This window comes from Odocoileus virginianus, chromosome 7 (genome assembly GCF_023699985.2).
Source record: "Odocoileus virginianus isolate 20LAN1187 ecotype Illinois chromosome 7, Ovbor_1.2, whole genome shotgun sequence".
NCBI classification, from domain to species: Eukaryota; Metazoa; Chordata; class Mammalia; order Artiodactyla; family Cervidae; genus Odocoileus; species Odocoileus virginianus.
The window spans coordinates 51394349-51409718 of NC_069680.1; the positions used below are offsets into that span (position 1 = coordinate 51394349).

A 15370-nucleotide genomic window follows, 5' to 3' on the forward strand; every position below is an offset into this window, starting at 1 on the left:
ACTGTAACAACCCCCCAAAAATGATAATAATAAATTAACATATCCACCCATCAACACAAAGATTTTACATCACTCTAGAAGCCAATTTAGATTTATAAAAAAGTTAACAACAGACCAAAAATAAATGGCATTTCCCCTTCCTTATTCTTTCATTTTGCATGTAAATTTCTTTATGTGAACTATGTGTGATTTTTAATCCAATCAGAAGTTGGGACTCTGAGGTAGAGAAAGAAAAGAGAAAAGTACATAAGAGAGGAAAGGTGTGGTACAGAAAATGTAAGTGTAGCCAATGATTATTTCACAAACTCATTAAAAAAACAGACTGATTTTTTAAAAATCTGCAGAGCTAACATACATTTAAAGTGCGCGCGCACACACACACACACACACACACAACCACCACTGCACAGCCATGATCACACACTTGGATTTAGAGAGAATTTTTTTTAAATGCTATCACTGAGAAGTATATTTTTCTTAATTAATTCTGGATACTTCATTGATCATTCTATGAGCTACTTGGAAAAGTAGAAAGGAAAGTCTGTCAAGAAGCTATTTTTTTCCCTTCCATCAAAACAACTAGTGTTATGGATGGAAAAAAAAAAAAAAAACAAACTAGTGTTATGGGTGAAATGACAAGAATAATTAAGAAAAATGGCCATGTGCCATATCTCTAAGAGCAAAAATGTAGTTGTTTGCACACTTTTTTTTTTTTAATATGGCTAAGGCTCCAAGAAAAGATAATGAAGATAACAAATTAAATTTTTGAACCAAGCAACAAATCCTCATTGCAGGAGTTCTGTGACTCTAAGAACCTAATGTTCAATAGGAAACATATTTGAACACTTCTTTGCAGGCATGAAAGCAGATTGTATATTAAAAGTGGTGACCTTGATATATTTTTCACATTTTTATCACTAAAAATCCATAGACATCTTGTTATTTTTAAAAAATAGTCATCTGTACTGCAGCATAAAATAACATGATAGCAAATGGTTTTGTAGTTCATATTATGGTATGTTCATTCTTAGAATTCTGTTTGTTATAAATTGATGCAACTTTATTTTAAGTGGCAGTTGTATTGGATTGCACAGAACAAACTCCTAAGACCTAACCTGACTTACATTGGTTTTATGGTAATATTGTTTACAATCAGCATTATATAAATGAGTTACATGGATGATCTGGGTGCCAAAAAGTCACTTTTTCATGGTCTATGTCTGAAACTCTTTAAAAGCTTCAAAAATATTCCTTCAGTTCAAACCAGACTGTGACATCTTCAAGACTAGAATATTTCCAATGCATTAACTGTGCCAATTCATAAATAGACTTGACTAAGATTTAAGGTCATAATTGTTGTCACAAACATTTTTTTTTCCATTCATGTAGACCCAGTCAGATTCAGAAGTGAAGGTACAGAATTGATCATCTAAGAGAAATGTTGTCATGAAATAAGTCAGGATGTTTTTCAAATGCCAAGTCATAGGTTAGAATGTTTAGGGTGTAGAAAAAATGGAAAATGTGAAAGCAAATTAAATTATCCTTTTCCATCATGAAACATTCAGGTGATTTTGATGCAAATTCCTGTAAAACACAAAACACATGATTGAAAAAGGCAGTATGATTTAATGAACTAGGGGTTAAGACCCAGGTTCTAAACCCCAGAACTGCTGTTGATTAGCTGTGTGGCCTTGGGAAAATCACTTAACCTTGCTGAGTTTCACGTTCCTATTCTCTAAAATAGAAATCTACACACCATGTCTAACTTAAGGAGTTGCTGGGTATATGAATGAGAAAATGAGAGAAGTATCTGAAAATAGTTTGAAATAAAGAACTATATGAAAATGTATGATATGATTATTATCATAACCAAAATTTCCTACATGAATAGACTAAGAATTTCTGTACCTTCCTTTATTCTGACATTTTTAATTTCTTTAAATGCAATTCCAATGCTTTTTTGTCTCTCTCTCAATTTTTTCTACTTCCAACTCTGCCACCCTGCCTAGTTCACAATCTGGGCATTCATTTTCATTCTCAGTGTCAAAATGAGTCAGATCCATTACTACTAAAGGTCCAATTTCTTTTGTAGTATGAAAATTAGAGAGGTACTGCCCGGGGCTCAAACATCTTTGTTTTTTTTTTTTATTATTAAAAAGAGAGTTTTTGGTTGCATGCTATTTGTTGTAATGGGATTTGACCTGTATATCAATTAACTGTGCAAAGCATTTATACTATAAAAGCATTTGGGGAAATGAATTGCTATTGTGGATGATAACCATGTCATAGAATCGGTGATTCAAGTCACCAGAGCTTATTCCCGTACCCTTGAAAGTAGTAAGTAGTAAGGAAATTGAAACAGTCTGGTGGCTGAGATGGTGAAGCGTCTGCCTACAGTGCAGGAGACCTGGGTTCAATCCCTGGGTTAGGAAGATCTCCTGGAGAAGGAAATAGCAACCCACTCCAGTATTCTTGCCTAGAAAATCTCATGGATGGGAGAAGCCTGGTAGGCTACAGTTCATGGGGTCGCAAAGAGTCGAACACGTCTTGAGTGACTTCACTTTCACTTTTCCTGATATCCTTATCATATATATTTTAAAAGCTATGGTAACTTGAGCCAACCAATCTACTGTGACAAAAATTCTTTTGCTACAAACATAGAGATAGCCTTTGACATTAATATTCTTTAGACAGGAGATTTAGGCAGACAGATGTCTTCTTCATGCCTACATTATTGGTACATGCTTTGGAATTCCGCAAAACTAGTCCACAGAACTAAACTCCCCTCTGTTTGCCTAAAATTTTGAGGAAGCATTTCCCAGATAAGGTTTGAATATCTGAAACATGTATCAGAGGCTTAACTTTGCTACCAAGTGACCTCCTGTAGCAAAGAAATCTGTGAGAGTCTCACAGATTTTACCAGTAAAGATACTACAATGTGATTGTATCATAACTACAGTTCATCTGTAAAACATAACCCTGTAACCTGAGCCCTGAAGACGTGAAGTCCAGGCTGCAGTCTAATGGGCTGGACTAACTGCCCCCCTCCAGTGTTGTAGAGGAGCACTGATGACAATCAGTGGCTGAATCCCCTAGATCCTGCTACCTAGGTTTGCCCATATAAGAAGTAACTCACTGAAAGATCAGCACCTCTCTCTAGACCAGGATGGGGAGAGGCGTGGGAGGGAAGTTCAGGCAGGAGGGGATATAAGTATACTTATAGTTTATTCATGTTGTTGTACAACATAAACCAGCACAACATTGTAAAGCAATTATCCTTCAATTAAAGAAATTTAAAAAATTAAATCAGTAGCTCTATTTATAGATTAGGGACTCATATTGGAAGCCACTGTTTCTTTTCTAGGTCAGTGTGGTCTTAATATATATAGCCTACCCTTCCTGATCATGGGTTCCCTGGTTCCTCTCCTTTACACTTATTTTGGGGCACTTGAATGAAATTCAAATTTTACTAAGACAGCTCTTAGGACCTCCTATAACCTGCAAAGCCTGTACTTTAAAACAGACTATTTCAAATAGCCCTTCCAAGTTTGACAGTATTTGATAGCAGAGTACAGATGATGGAGTTTTGGTTTTGTTTTTGTTGTTCCTGTGCACATGTGCTAAGTTGCTTCAGTCGTGTTGGACCCTTTGTGGCCCTATGAACTATTGCCCACCTAGCTCCTCTGTCCATGGGATTCTCCAGGCAAGAATACTGCGGTGAATTGTCACGCCTTCCTCCAGGGGTCTTCCCAACCCAGGGATCAAACCTATGTCTCCTACAGCTCCTGCATTGCAGACGGATTCTTTACCCCTGAGCCAAAGGGAAAATGTCATTTTATAGGATGCTAGATGATTGAGCCTTGCCCATTCTTTTTTAAAAATTTTTATTGGGGTATAGTTGCTTTATAATATTGTATTAGTTTCTTCTGTACAGCAAAGTGAATCAGCTATATGTATGCATACACATATAGCTCTTTTGAATTTCTTTCCCATTTAGGCTACCACGGAGCAGTGAGAAGGGTTCCCTGAGTTATACAGTAAGTTCTCATTGACTATCCATTAATTATCTATTTTGTACATAGTATCAATAGTGTATATACATCAATCTCAATTTCCCAATTCATCTCACCCACCCTCCATTCCCTTGGTCTCCATATGTTTGTTCTCTATGTCTGTGTCTTATATGTCTTATATGTCTGCTTTGTAAATAAAATCATCTATACCAATGTTCTCTATGTCTGTGTTCTCTATGTCTCTCAATGTTCTCTATGTCTGTGTCATATATGTCTTATATGTCTGCTTTGTAAATAAGATCATCTATACCAATGCTGTTTTCAAATTCCACATATATGCATTAATATATGTTATTTTTTTCTCTCTTTCTGATTTACTTCACTCTAAGAAACTGTCACTGGGTTTCCCAGGTGGCTCAGTGGGAAGATGTCAGTGCAGGAGATGCAAGAGACATGGATCCAATCCCTGGGTCCATAAGATTCCCTGGAGTTGGAAATGGCAACTCACTCCAGTATTCTTGCCTGAAAACTTCCATAGACAGAGGAGCCTAGCAGGCTAGGATCCATGGGGTCGCAGAGTCCGACACGACTGAGCGACTAAGAACAACAGTCTGTCATACAGAGCCCTGCCTATTCCTAGTTCAGTAACTCACTGAAACTGCAAGCAATAAAGCCAAAATTGTATACTCCCATGTAAACTGTAGCATATTGGAGGGGAAGTGTTAGGAACAAGATCTCTAACCCAGATTATTAATGAATACTCTTAAATCTTAAATGAAAGCAATACTTTTATTAGTTTAGACAGATCATGGATTCATTTCCTTTTTGCTGAGGGCTCTTATTTATTCAATTCTTGATAACCCCAGTTCCTTAGAAAAGTGCATTTCTGACAGAAATTGGATTATACTAGGAATGTAGTTTATTGCTGAGTATTCAACTTTCCAAAAGTACATACCTGGGTTTCATGGTGCATTTCAAGAAGCCATAATGATGGAACAATGCTAATCAGATATAAAAATATGGCTGGTGAAAACCTGTGAATGAGGGAAAAAAATAGTTCAGCTTTTATAATTTTTTTTTAAAAGAAAACAAGTGCACATACCATGACCACACTGAGTTAAACCTTTTAATCTCAAGTATTTATTTCAAAGGGGAAAAATACATTATGTGATTCCTGCCATATGGATTATGGAGAAACAAAGCAACTGTAAAAGGCACTAGCAGCTGTCATTCTCACTGAATTTCTAATCCAATTAATAGATGTTAATTTTAATACGGTTTAATGGGACACTGCCAATTAGTCTCAGGCACAAAACTGGATATTTTGAGTTTAATATGAAAGCAACAGTAAATCTTGATTTCTGAACACTGTAATTTCGGGAAGGTTGCCTACATTTTTCAACATTAACCTGAAATTCTGAGAGCTCAAATAATAACATTCTGCTAGAAGACAAAAATCAGACGATAAGGAATAGGGCTAAACAAAATCAACTGTCTTTGTGTGTTTCTGCTAAACCTAAGAAAAACAAAAATACAGGCACACCTCATTTTATTATGCTTTGCTTTATTGAGTTTCATAGATACTGTGTTTTTCTTTACAAATTGAAGGTTGGTGGCAACCTTGCGTGAAGCAAGTTTGCCAGTACCATTTCTCCAACAGCATTTGCTCAATTTGTGTCTTTGTGTCACATATTTTAAATTTTCTGACTATTATTGTGATCTGTGATCAGTAATCTTGGATGTTACTTCTAAGATTCACTGAAGACTCATATATAGCTAGCAATTTTTAACAATAAAGCATTGCTTAATTAAGCTTTGTTCATTGTTTTTTTTTTTTATAGTATCAAACTTTGAAAAAGCCTGTTTATTTTTTTAATGTAATTTTTTTTATTATATTGTAGTGGTTTTTGCCATACACTGACATGAATCAGCCATGGATTTACATGTGTTCCCTATCCCGATCCCCCCTCCCACCTCCCTCTCCATCCCATCCCTCTGGGTCTTCCCAGTGCACCAGCCCTGAGCACTTGTCTCATGCATCCAACCTGGGCTGGTGATCTGTGGTAGGAATGCAAACTAGTACAGCCACTATGGAGAACAGTGTGGAGATTCCTTAAAAAACTGGAAATAGAACTGTTCATTGCTTTTTAACACATAATGCACACTTAATAGACTATGGCCTATTGTAAGTATACTTTTTTTTTTTTTTCCATTTATTTTCATTAGTTGGAGGCCAATTACTCCACAACATTGCAGTGGTTTTTGTTATACATTGAAATGAATCAGCCATGGATTTACATGTATTCCCCATCCCGGTCCCCCCTCCCACCTCCCTCTCCATCCCATCCCTCTGGGTCTTCCCAGTGCACCAGGCCCGAGCACTTGTCTCATGCATCCAACCTGGGCTGGTGATCTGTTTCACCCTAGATATACATGTTTCGATGCTGTTCTCTTGAAACATCCCACCCTCGCCTTCTCCCACAGAGTCCAAAAGTCTGTTCAATACATCTGAGTCTCTTTTTCTTTTTTTGCATATAGGGTTATCGTTACCATCTTTCTAAATTCCATATATATGTGTTAGTATACTGTAATGGTCTTTATCTTTCTGGCTTACTTCGCTCTGTATAATGGGCTCCAGTTTCACCCATCTCATTAGAACTGATTCAAATGAATTCTTTTTAATGGCTGAGTAATATTCCATGGTGTATATGTACCACAGCTTCCTCATCCATACTTTTAAATACACTGGGAAACCAGAAAATCCGTGCAACTCTCCGTATTTCAGTGGTATGGAAATGAACATCCAATATCTCCAAGGTATGCATATACAAACAAACCACAGATGAAGGGTTTGGTATTTCTTTGAGGGCTATCTATAGTAATTATTTTCAGACTCAAATTCAGAGGGCAGTCCCTAGAGAGGACTCTCATTTGTACTTGGACACATCAAATTTAAATGTTAGTTTTGCCACTGACCTCTAAGTTTGCTTCCTAATCGACAAAATGGGAACAGTCATGTATTAGTCGTCTCAGGCCATAGACTGGGTGGATTAAACAACAGAAATTTATTTTCTCACAGTTCTGGAGGTTGGAAGTTCAAAATCAGGCTTCCAGAATGGTTGGGCTTTAGTAAGGGCTCTCTTCCTGGTTTTTAGACGGCCACCTCCCACTGTGAACTCACATGGCCTTTCCCGAGTGCATACACTTCACAAGGAAAGAAAGAGATTTCTCTCTTCTCTACTTATGAAGCCACCAGTCTTAGTGAATTAGGACCCCATCCTTATGACCTCAATTAACTCTACTGACTTCCTAAAAGCTCTGTCTCTAAATATAGTTACTCTGGGACTTACGGTTTCAATGAATGAATTTTGAGGCAACACAGTTCAGTCCACAGCAGTCACATTTATCTCACAGGGATTTTTATTATATAGTTGACCCTTGAACAACATGGAGATGAGGACTCTCTGTGCAGTTGAAAATCCACATATAACTCTTGAGGTCAACCCTCTATATCCACAGTTCCACATCTACAGATTCAACCAACCATGGGTCATGGGGTACTGTAGTATGTATTTATTGAAAATAAGATGCATGTAAGTGGACTTGCACAGCTCCAACTCATGTTGGAACTTTCTGTAAAGCAGAGTTGTACATTCTGTAACAAGTAGCTGTTACATAATTATGGGATGTCATGCAATGAAAACACATCCTTCAAGATTTGAACTAAGATAAAAATTACATACTTTACAAATTTATTTCTTCCAATTGCATTTGATTTTAGATTGGACTCTTGCTTTATAAATCATCTTAAAGTCAAAACTGTAAGTCAGTGTAATTTTATTAAAATACTTTTAGTACATTCATGTGATGGTTTAAGATGACCTGAAAACAGAAATGTTAATTGCTCAAAAACAGGATTTGAGATGAAATTCTACTAAAATCATATGGTTATAATCCGGGGGAGGAGAAAGGGAGTGAACAAAGCTAAATGGAGGAAAACATTTAGAATGGACTGTTTAAATGCTGTTAACCTTTTCACTAATATCTCCTTTCAACTTCTGGGAAGAGAAAGGGAAAGGGCAAGTGAAAGCAACTCTTAAAAAAAAAAAAAAATCAGTATTTAAATAGACATTATCCTACCATCAATTTCCTGCAGAAATTAATTTGAAACAAAGGGTTATGGGTTATGATATTATTAGAATCTGACTTAGACAAAGGTTGGGCTGCAGAAAGATATCCAAGGCCCCCATGTCAAACACGCTTTTAGAAAGAAAAAGAACACTTAATTCTTTGACCTCCCATATCAACGGAAACATCAGGAGAGAATATTTCCTTTATGAAATTGGGAAAGGATATGAATTCTGGTTGGAGGGACAGTTGGAATATGTAAATCTTTGTTTGCATATGTCAAATGTTGGCTGGACTGCAATTTTGTTGACTCTCTCAGGATTAATTTTGGGTTAACTCGCCTGGCAATACTGTTAAAATAATAATCTAGGGAAACTATATACTGAACATATCATAGTTCTTGGAAGAGTTCAAGAATAAAATAAACAATAACCCTTAACATCTTCTGTGCATGAAATTTATTTCTACAGTTGGAAAAAAGACTATCCTGTTTCAACATGTTTCCTCTAATTAGGAATCTAGTTATGTATTTTAAAAATACATTCAAAATCCGGGATTTTCTCTGTTGCCTATTACAAAGACTATACATTCCCTAATCAGATACATATTCAAAGCCTCCTCCATTCCTCAGCTTATCTCCACTTCCCTTTTCTCTACCACATCCTATCAAGCTGACAGGATGTTTCTGTAGTTTCAACTTGCTGTGTATTTAAAATGAAACAAAACAAAATGTTTTGGAAAGCTCCCCTTGTCCCATTCCCTCTTCATCAGACCTATTTGACATCTGTGAAAGAGAGAGGGAATCACATTAACTGCCTGAGAATTAATCATATTCAAGTCAACAGCATGAGTCCATTGTCTTCCTCCTCCTCCACCCCCTGTTCCCGACCCTCTTAACCCTATACCTAAGAGAATTTGTTGGAATGTCCAAAGGCTTCCAGGTAGAATTACCAAGGAAATGCCTAGTCCACAAAATGATCAATAGCAAATCAGAATTAGGAACTTCCTCACTTCGCTCCTCTCTCTCTCTCCAGTAGCAGGCTATGGTCGTCATTCAACTGACTTTTTTTTTTTTAATTATAGAGAAAATAAAAGTCTGTTATTTAGAAAAGTACTGAAAGGTATAGATACATTGCATTTTTTACATGAAGAGTACATTTCAGCTCTATGTTTTATTGGACCATGGGCCCCTATTAAGAGCAAAGGACTCTATTTTCCCTTCAGGTTGGTCCATCTGAAAAGAGAGGTTCTGATGTGAATTTTAGAGCAAATGTCCCTTCAAATTATGACTACTCGTTTCAGAAAGCCCTGGTCTTATATCTCTATCAGTACCCTTCCTATATTTTGAAATACAGGAATTCAGTGCAGTAATTAATTAACTTGTATTTCTCTTGTGACCCAGCACGTTCTCCACTGTTTTCTTGTGCATATTTATAATATGACTTGGCAGATCCTGAGTCTCTTTATGTCCCTTCCCTCTTCCATCTCCTTCATCTTTTCCTCTCCTCAGTAGTCTCAAGTGTCTTTTTAAATCTCTGTTGTTGTTGTTTAGTTGCTAAGTCATGTCTGATTCTTCGCGAACCCATGGACTGCAGCACGCCATGCTTCCCTATCCCTCACTATCTCCCAGAGTTTGCCCAAGTTCATGTCCATTGAATCAGTGATGCTTTCCAACCATCTCACCCTCTGCTGCCCTCCTTTCCTGATCTTTCCCAGCATCAGGGTCTTTTCTAATGACTCAGCTCTTAACATCAGGTGGCCAAAGTACTGAAGCTTCAGCTTCAGCATCAGTACTTCCAATGAATATTCAGGGTTGATTTTCTTTAGGATTGACTGGTTTGACTTCCCTGCTGTCCAAGGGACTCTCAAGAATCTTCTCCAGCACCACAGTTCAAAAGCATCAACTGTTCACACTCAGAGTTCTTTATGGTCTGACTGTCACATCAGTACATGACTACTGGGAAGACAATAGCTTTAACTATACGCACACTTTGTTAGCAAAGTGATGTCTTTGCTTTTTAATATGCTGTCTAGGCTTGTCACAGCTTTCCTTCTAAGAAACAAGTATCTTATAATTTCATGGCTGCAGTCATCCTCCACAGTGATTTTAGAGCCCAAAGAAGAGAAAATAGGTCACTGCTTCATCTTTTTCCCCTTCTATTTGCCATGAAGTGATGGGACCGGATGCCACGATCTTAGTTTTTTCAATGTTGAATTTTAAGCCAGCTTTTTTCACTCTTTTCTTTCACCTTCATCAAGAGGCTCTTTAGTTCCTCTTTGATTTTTGCCATTAGAGTGGTATCATCTGCATATCTGAGGTTGTTGATATTCTCCCGGCAATCTTGAATCCAGCTTATAACTCATCCAGCTCAGCATTTTGCATGATATACTCTGCATATAAGTTAAATAAACAGAATGACAATATACAGCCTTGTTGTACTCCTTTCCCAATTTTGAACCAGTCATTTTTTTCCATGTAAAGTTCTAACTGTTGCTTCTTGACTTGCCAACAGGTTTCTCAGGAGACAGATATTCCCATCTCTTTAAGAATTAGTGCTTATTTATGAATGCCTAAAGTTAATACTTATTAAGCAAATGCTCAAATGTTTGAATGACTAAATTTATAAATAAAGGGAAGACTGAGAAAGTGAAACAAGTGAAGGCTGCTGGCATCTACAAGGACCCTTTCTTCATATTTCAGCAGGCCTGGTAGCAGGTAGTTTCTTAGTTGTGTCTCTTGAGGAACTGTTACACTGCAGTAGAAATTTCAGGAACTTGAGAGACCCAAATTTGAATCTTGCCTCTCCCATTCATTCATCTTTGGAAATTCATTACCTTTTCTGAGACTCAAGATCCTTTTCTATGAAATAGGTTATATCAACCTCATAGGGTGGTTATGATGAGTAGAGGAGACTGTGTTATGGGCTTGACATTGAACTAAAAGAAGAGAAAAAAGCTAAGTGGGTTTCTAACGCAAACCTTCACATATGTACTTCTCCCCCTTGAAATACCTCTCTCCCTCACTTTTCACCTTATCATCTCCTTTTCAAAGTTTATCAGCTCTATAGGACTGCACAGGAAAACTTTCCTTGTCCTTCCAAGCTTCAATTGGGTCTCCTCATTATGCTTATCATAGAGCAGTCTTCACTCTTGTTCCATGAGTGTTAAAAGAGTTTCAACATTTATATGTGTGCATACGGCTGTGTGCCTGTGTGTGTCTTTGTGGTCACTTGTCTCCCAGCAATTCTAAGTGATACAAGCACAAGAACTGTACCTCACTGTGTCTGTCTGCGCACCATGCCCTCAGCTCCTTCCACAGTGCCTAGCACATGACGGGCCATCCCAAGTATTAATAGTGATCTCATGAGGTCCTAGTTGATTTACAATGCTGACTTTCTTGACACTCTGTTGCTGGTTTGACTGGAATCTCCTTTTGAAATATCATAAGTTGATTCTTATCAAAATTTTTCTTGAAGGAAACATTATTCTGTGCCTGGATGAATTTGATATTTTTTCTACTATGCAGGATTTAATATTTCAAGGTGACATTTAGCCATTACTTATTATTTTGAAGGTTTATCATATTCCTGATAGTGCATTGCCAGTGCAGTTCATTTCTGGAACCAAGGAGAATGTGAATCCTAAAAATTAAAAACTAAGCCTGATCCCACCTTTTTCTGTATAATGAACCAAACTGCATACCCTTTCTTAGGGGCTTCAGATCATTTTACTCTAGTTTTCATGTTTTAATTGTATTGAAAGTAAGTAGATGCCAACCATAAGCCCTAATATCAGAGAGGGGTCTAGCCATCTCAGAAATAAGTGAAATCAGGTTTCTTGATGATTATTTATAAAAAATAAGTTACACCAATCATAGACTGACAAAAACTGACAAATATATGAATAAATGATTGAGATACATTCAAGTTGGATATTTTTATAAAATTGGTATTACCCTATTATTAATGAGCTATCTACCCTTGGAAACTCAGATTTATTACAATTCTAATTATCATTACCCTATCACAATACAGAATATTCCCAACATTAATACTATAATGCCAAATTGCTTTCCTTTTGGTCAGCTATTTTTTCTAAATTTACCTTCCTAAAGATAATTTTTCTCCACAGAAATGTTTGTTGTTTGTTTGTTTCACAGCCCTCAGCCAGTATGCCAGTTCTCCCTAAATATACGGCAGGAGCACCACCCTTATTTTCTGTTATTTGTTATGTACTTACTTGTTGACTAATATGTTTGTAGGTCTTGTTACATGCTAGACACTACTCTGAGCTCTTACAGAACTATACTCATTGCTTTATTTTCAGTTCACGTCTTCCAAAAATAAAATATTACTTACCATACAAAGTTGTCATTGCAACATGACATAATGTTTTTCACAAAATGATTGTGTCATGACACTTAGCAATTTAGCTCTGCAGTGGATTATATTTACTTCAGCTCACCATTAGTCTAGAAGTAAGATTCCATTTTCCTCTTCCACAAAATGATACTTATTATTGTTTTCTTATGGAAAAAGTAACATTTGTTCATTTTAGAAATGTATAACAACAGAAATAAGCAAATAGAAGAAAATTAACCATAATATCACCCACTATGCTGCATAGCTTTTCTCTCTGCATACAATGAGGATTCTAATCTTCTAATTATATGCATAAATCTGAAGATAGGTACTATTTAAATGAAGCGAAAACAATGTTCCAAAATCACTCTGAGGTGAACTGTGATTTATTTTGCATTTCACTTCTCAGTATTTCCTACTCTACAAAGGCAGAGTGGAATTGTAAGTATATACTAGACCCAAGTTTCAAAATCTCATGTTAAACCGCCGCGAGGGTCCTCAAAATTTCTGGAGCACTTTATAATAATAGGTTTATTTTCATGGAAATTAAGAAACTAGGTCAAGATATCCTTTCATGCACCCCTAAATCCTATCTAACAACTTAAGGACTGTCCTCCTTACATGTAGACTGGTTTCTTGAAGTGGGCTTTAACATCCAGGGTTTGCATCTGGACTGCTCAGGAGGCATCTCTGTTAGCACAGGGGGAGAGGGCAACTGATAGGATGGCCTCTAGCTACCATCTATCTCTCTGCCACCCCTCAGAATGCACGCAGTGCCCCTGCAGATCACACAACCCCTGAATGCCCAGGAAGCCACTTATCTGTCACCTCCCTCCTAAAGCCCTTTGCCTTTGTCTGCCCACGAGGGAGGCAGGAGTTGGGGGAAGGAGGAAAGGCCACAACCAAATGGCCATAAGCTGGTGAGAATGCCCCACAAATGGAGAACTGAACATGGAATGTGTATGTTTCATCAGGTACCAAGATCACATGATGGGTTTGTTGTGTCCATGATCTTTAGTGGGGAGGTGGCTCAAATGGTCAAGAATCTGCTTGGAATGCAGGAGATGCGGGTTCAATCCCCAGGTCAGGAAGATCCCCTTGGAGAAGGGAATGACCACCTGCTCCAGTTTTCTTGCCTGGAGAATCCCATGGACAGAGGAGACTGGTGGACTACAGTCCACAGGGTTGCAAAGAGTCAGACACAACTGAGCAACAGAACAACAGACTAATAATGAGAAGAAAAAAGACAGGGAGGATTTCAAATTGGTCAGGAATACCAATTGTAATGGAATTTTCAAAGCCTTTGAAAAATGCCCATATTTAGGTTTTATAAAAAGGAGAATACTTGTGAAGGTGAATACTAGCACTCTTAATTAGAGCTTTCATGGTTTGCTGTTGCTGACTTTTGTTTTTTAATTTTTCTTTTAAAAAAAAAGTTTGTTTGGCTGTGCTAAGTCTTTGCTGTGACACGTGAGATCTTCCATCCCTGTGTCCCATGGCACATGGGATCTTTAGCTGTGCCATGGGAACTCTTAGTTGAGCCGTATTGGATCTAGTTCTTTACCCAGGGATCAAACTCAGGCTCCCTGCATTGGAAGTGAAGAGGCTTAGCCACTGGACCACCAGGGAAGACCATGAATGTTTTCTTTCATAAAGCAATATTCTCAAACTATAATATCAACCACCAGCAAAATTAATATTATATACTTCACTTAAAAATTTCCAAGAGAATATCTAAGGCAAGAATAAATTCTGTTGCTCACATCCAAAGCTCAGCAAAATGCCTCACAATGACTAAATGAGCTATAGGGACAAAATATGTGTTGGTTTTAGGATCTACATTACTATTTTTTCTCAAAAAAATTCTGAGGCAGAGAACATCATGACCTCTTCCTAAATGAACTGGTTCCAAATGAAACCCTAACTATCGCCACCATGCTATTCCCTCACCCTGAAAAGCCTTTCTCTCTTTTCTTCTCTTCACTCTTGTAAAACCACCAGCCACTTCAAAGGCCAGGACATAAAGCACATACCTGAGAAATTTTCCTTGTCTAGCAAGCTTACTGCACAGGCGGTATCTTTATCTTGCAGCATTTCTGCTCTTTTGGACTTAATTTGTCGAAAATTATTTGGTACTCAGAGTATTGTTTTGTCTTGTCCTCATATAACTGCATATGTTTTATGTTCCTTCAAGAACACCATCATAGTGCCTAGTATAATAAATGAATGTTTAATGAACAAGTGAACTTAAGTGCTAATGACTACAGGAATTTTAATGGTCTCTCAGGGGATTCAATGGATTATAGATGTTATTTATGTAGAACTTTAATTTACTTCACTCTATAAAAGACAGTGGTATTTATTTCTGTTCTGTGGTAGAGTTTGGTTGTTTACTTTAGGACCCATGAAGACAGTCTAGAATTTTTCCCCTTTTCTATCTTATTTTGCATCTGCTTTGACTTTAGAGGGATGTCTGCTTGTGCAAGAGTGTCTCTGTGCTAGTGTCTAGTCTAAAATCATCTTCTTTTTTAAAAAATACATATGTATTTATTTGGCTATATGGGTCTTACTTGCGGCATGCAGGACCTTTTTTTTTTTTCTTTTTTTAAGTTGCAGCATGTGGAATCTTTAGTTAGAGCATGCAAACTCTTCTTAGGAATCTAGTTCCCTGACCAGTGATTAAACACAGGCACCCTGCATTGGGAGCACAGAAGAGCATTAGCCACTGGACCACCAGGAAAGTCCCTTAAATTTTCTACATTCTCTTCTAAGCAAAACCGTCCTAGTGTTCATTTAGCAAATCACCTGGGATTTACCTACCCAATTTTGAAACAGAGAAAATACTTTGACCCTTTCTGTACCAAAGAG

At 37.3% G+C, this 15370-nt stretch overlaps 1 protein-coding gene across 2 annotated transcripts in view; it reads right to left on the reverse strand.

Annotated features, from left to right (window-relative positions):
• Window positions 1-15370, reverse strand: part of TMEM26 (transmembrane protein 26) — a 69045-nt gene that overhangs the window by 40230 nt on the left and 13445 nt on the right. For both annotated transcript variants that reach the window (XM_070470702.1, XM_020899683.2), the window contains exon 2: window positions 4969-5047. In XM_070470702.1, the coding sequence (XP_070326803.1) occupies window positions 4969-5047 (79 nt within the window). The remainder of the gene's footprint in view (window positions 1-4968; window positions 5048-15370) is intronic.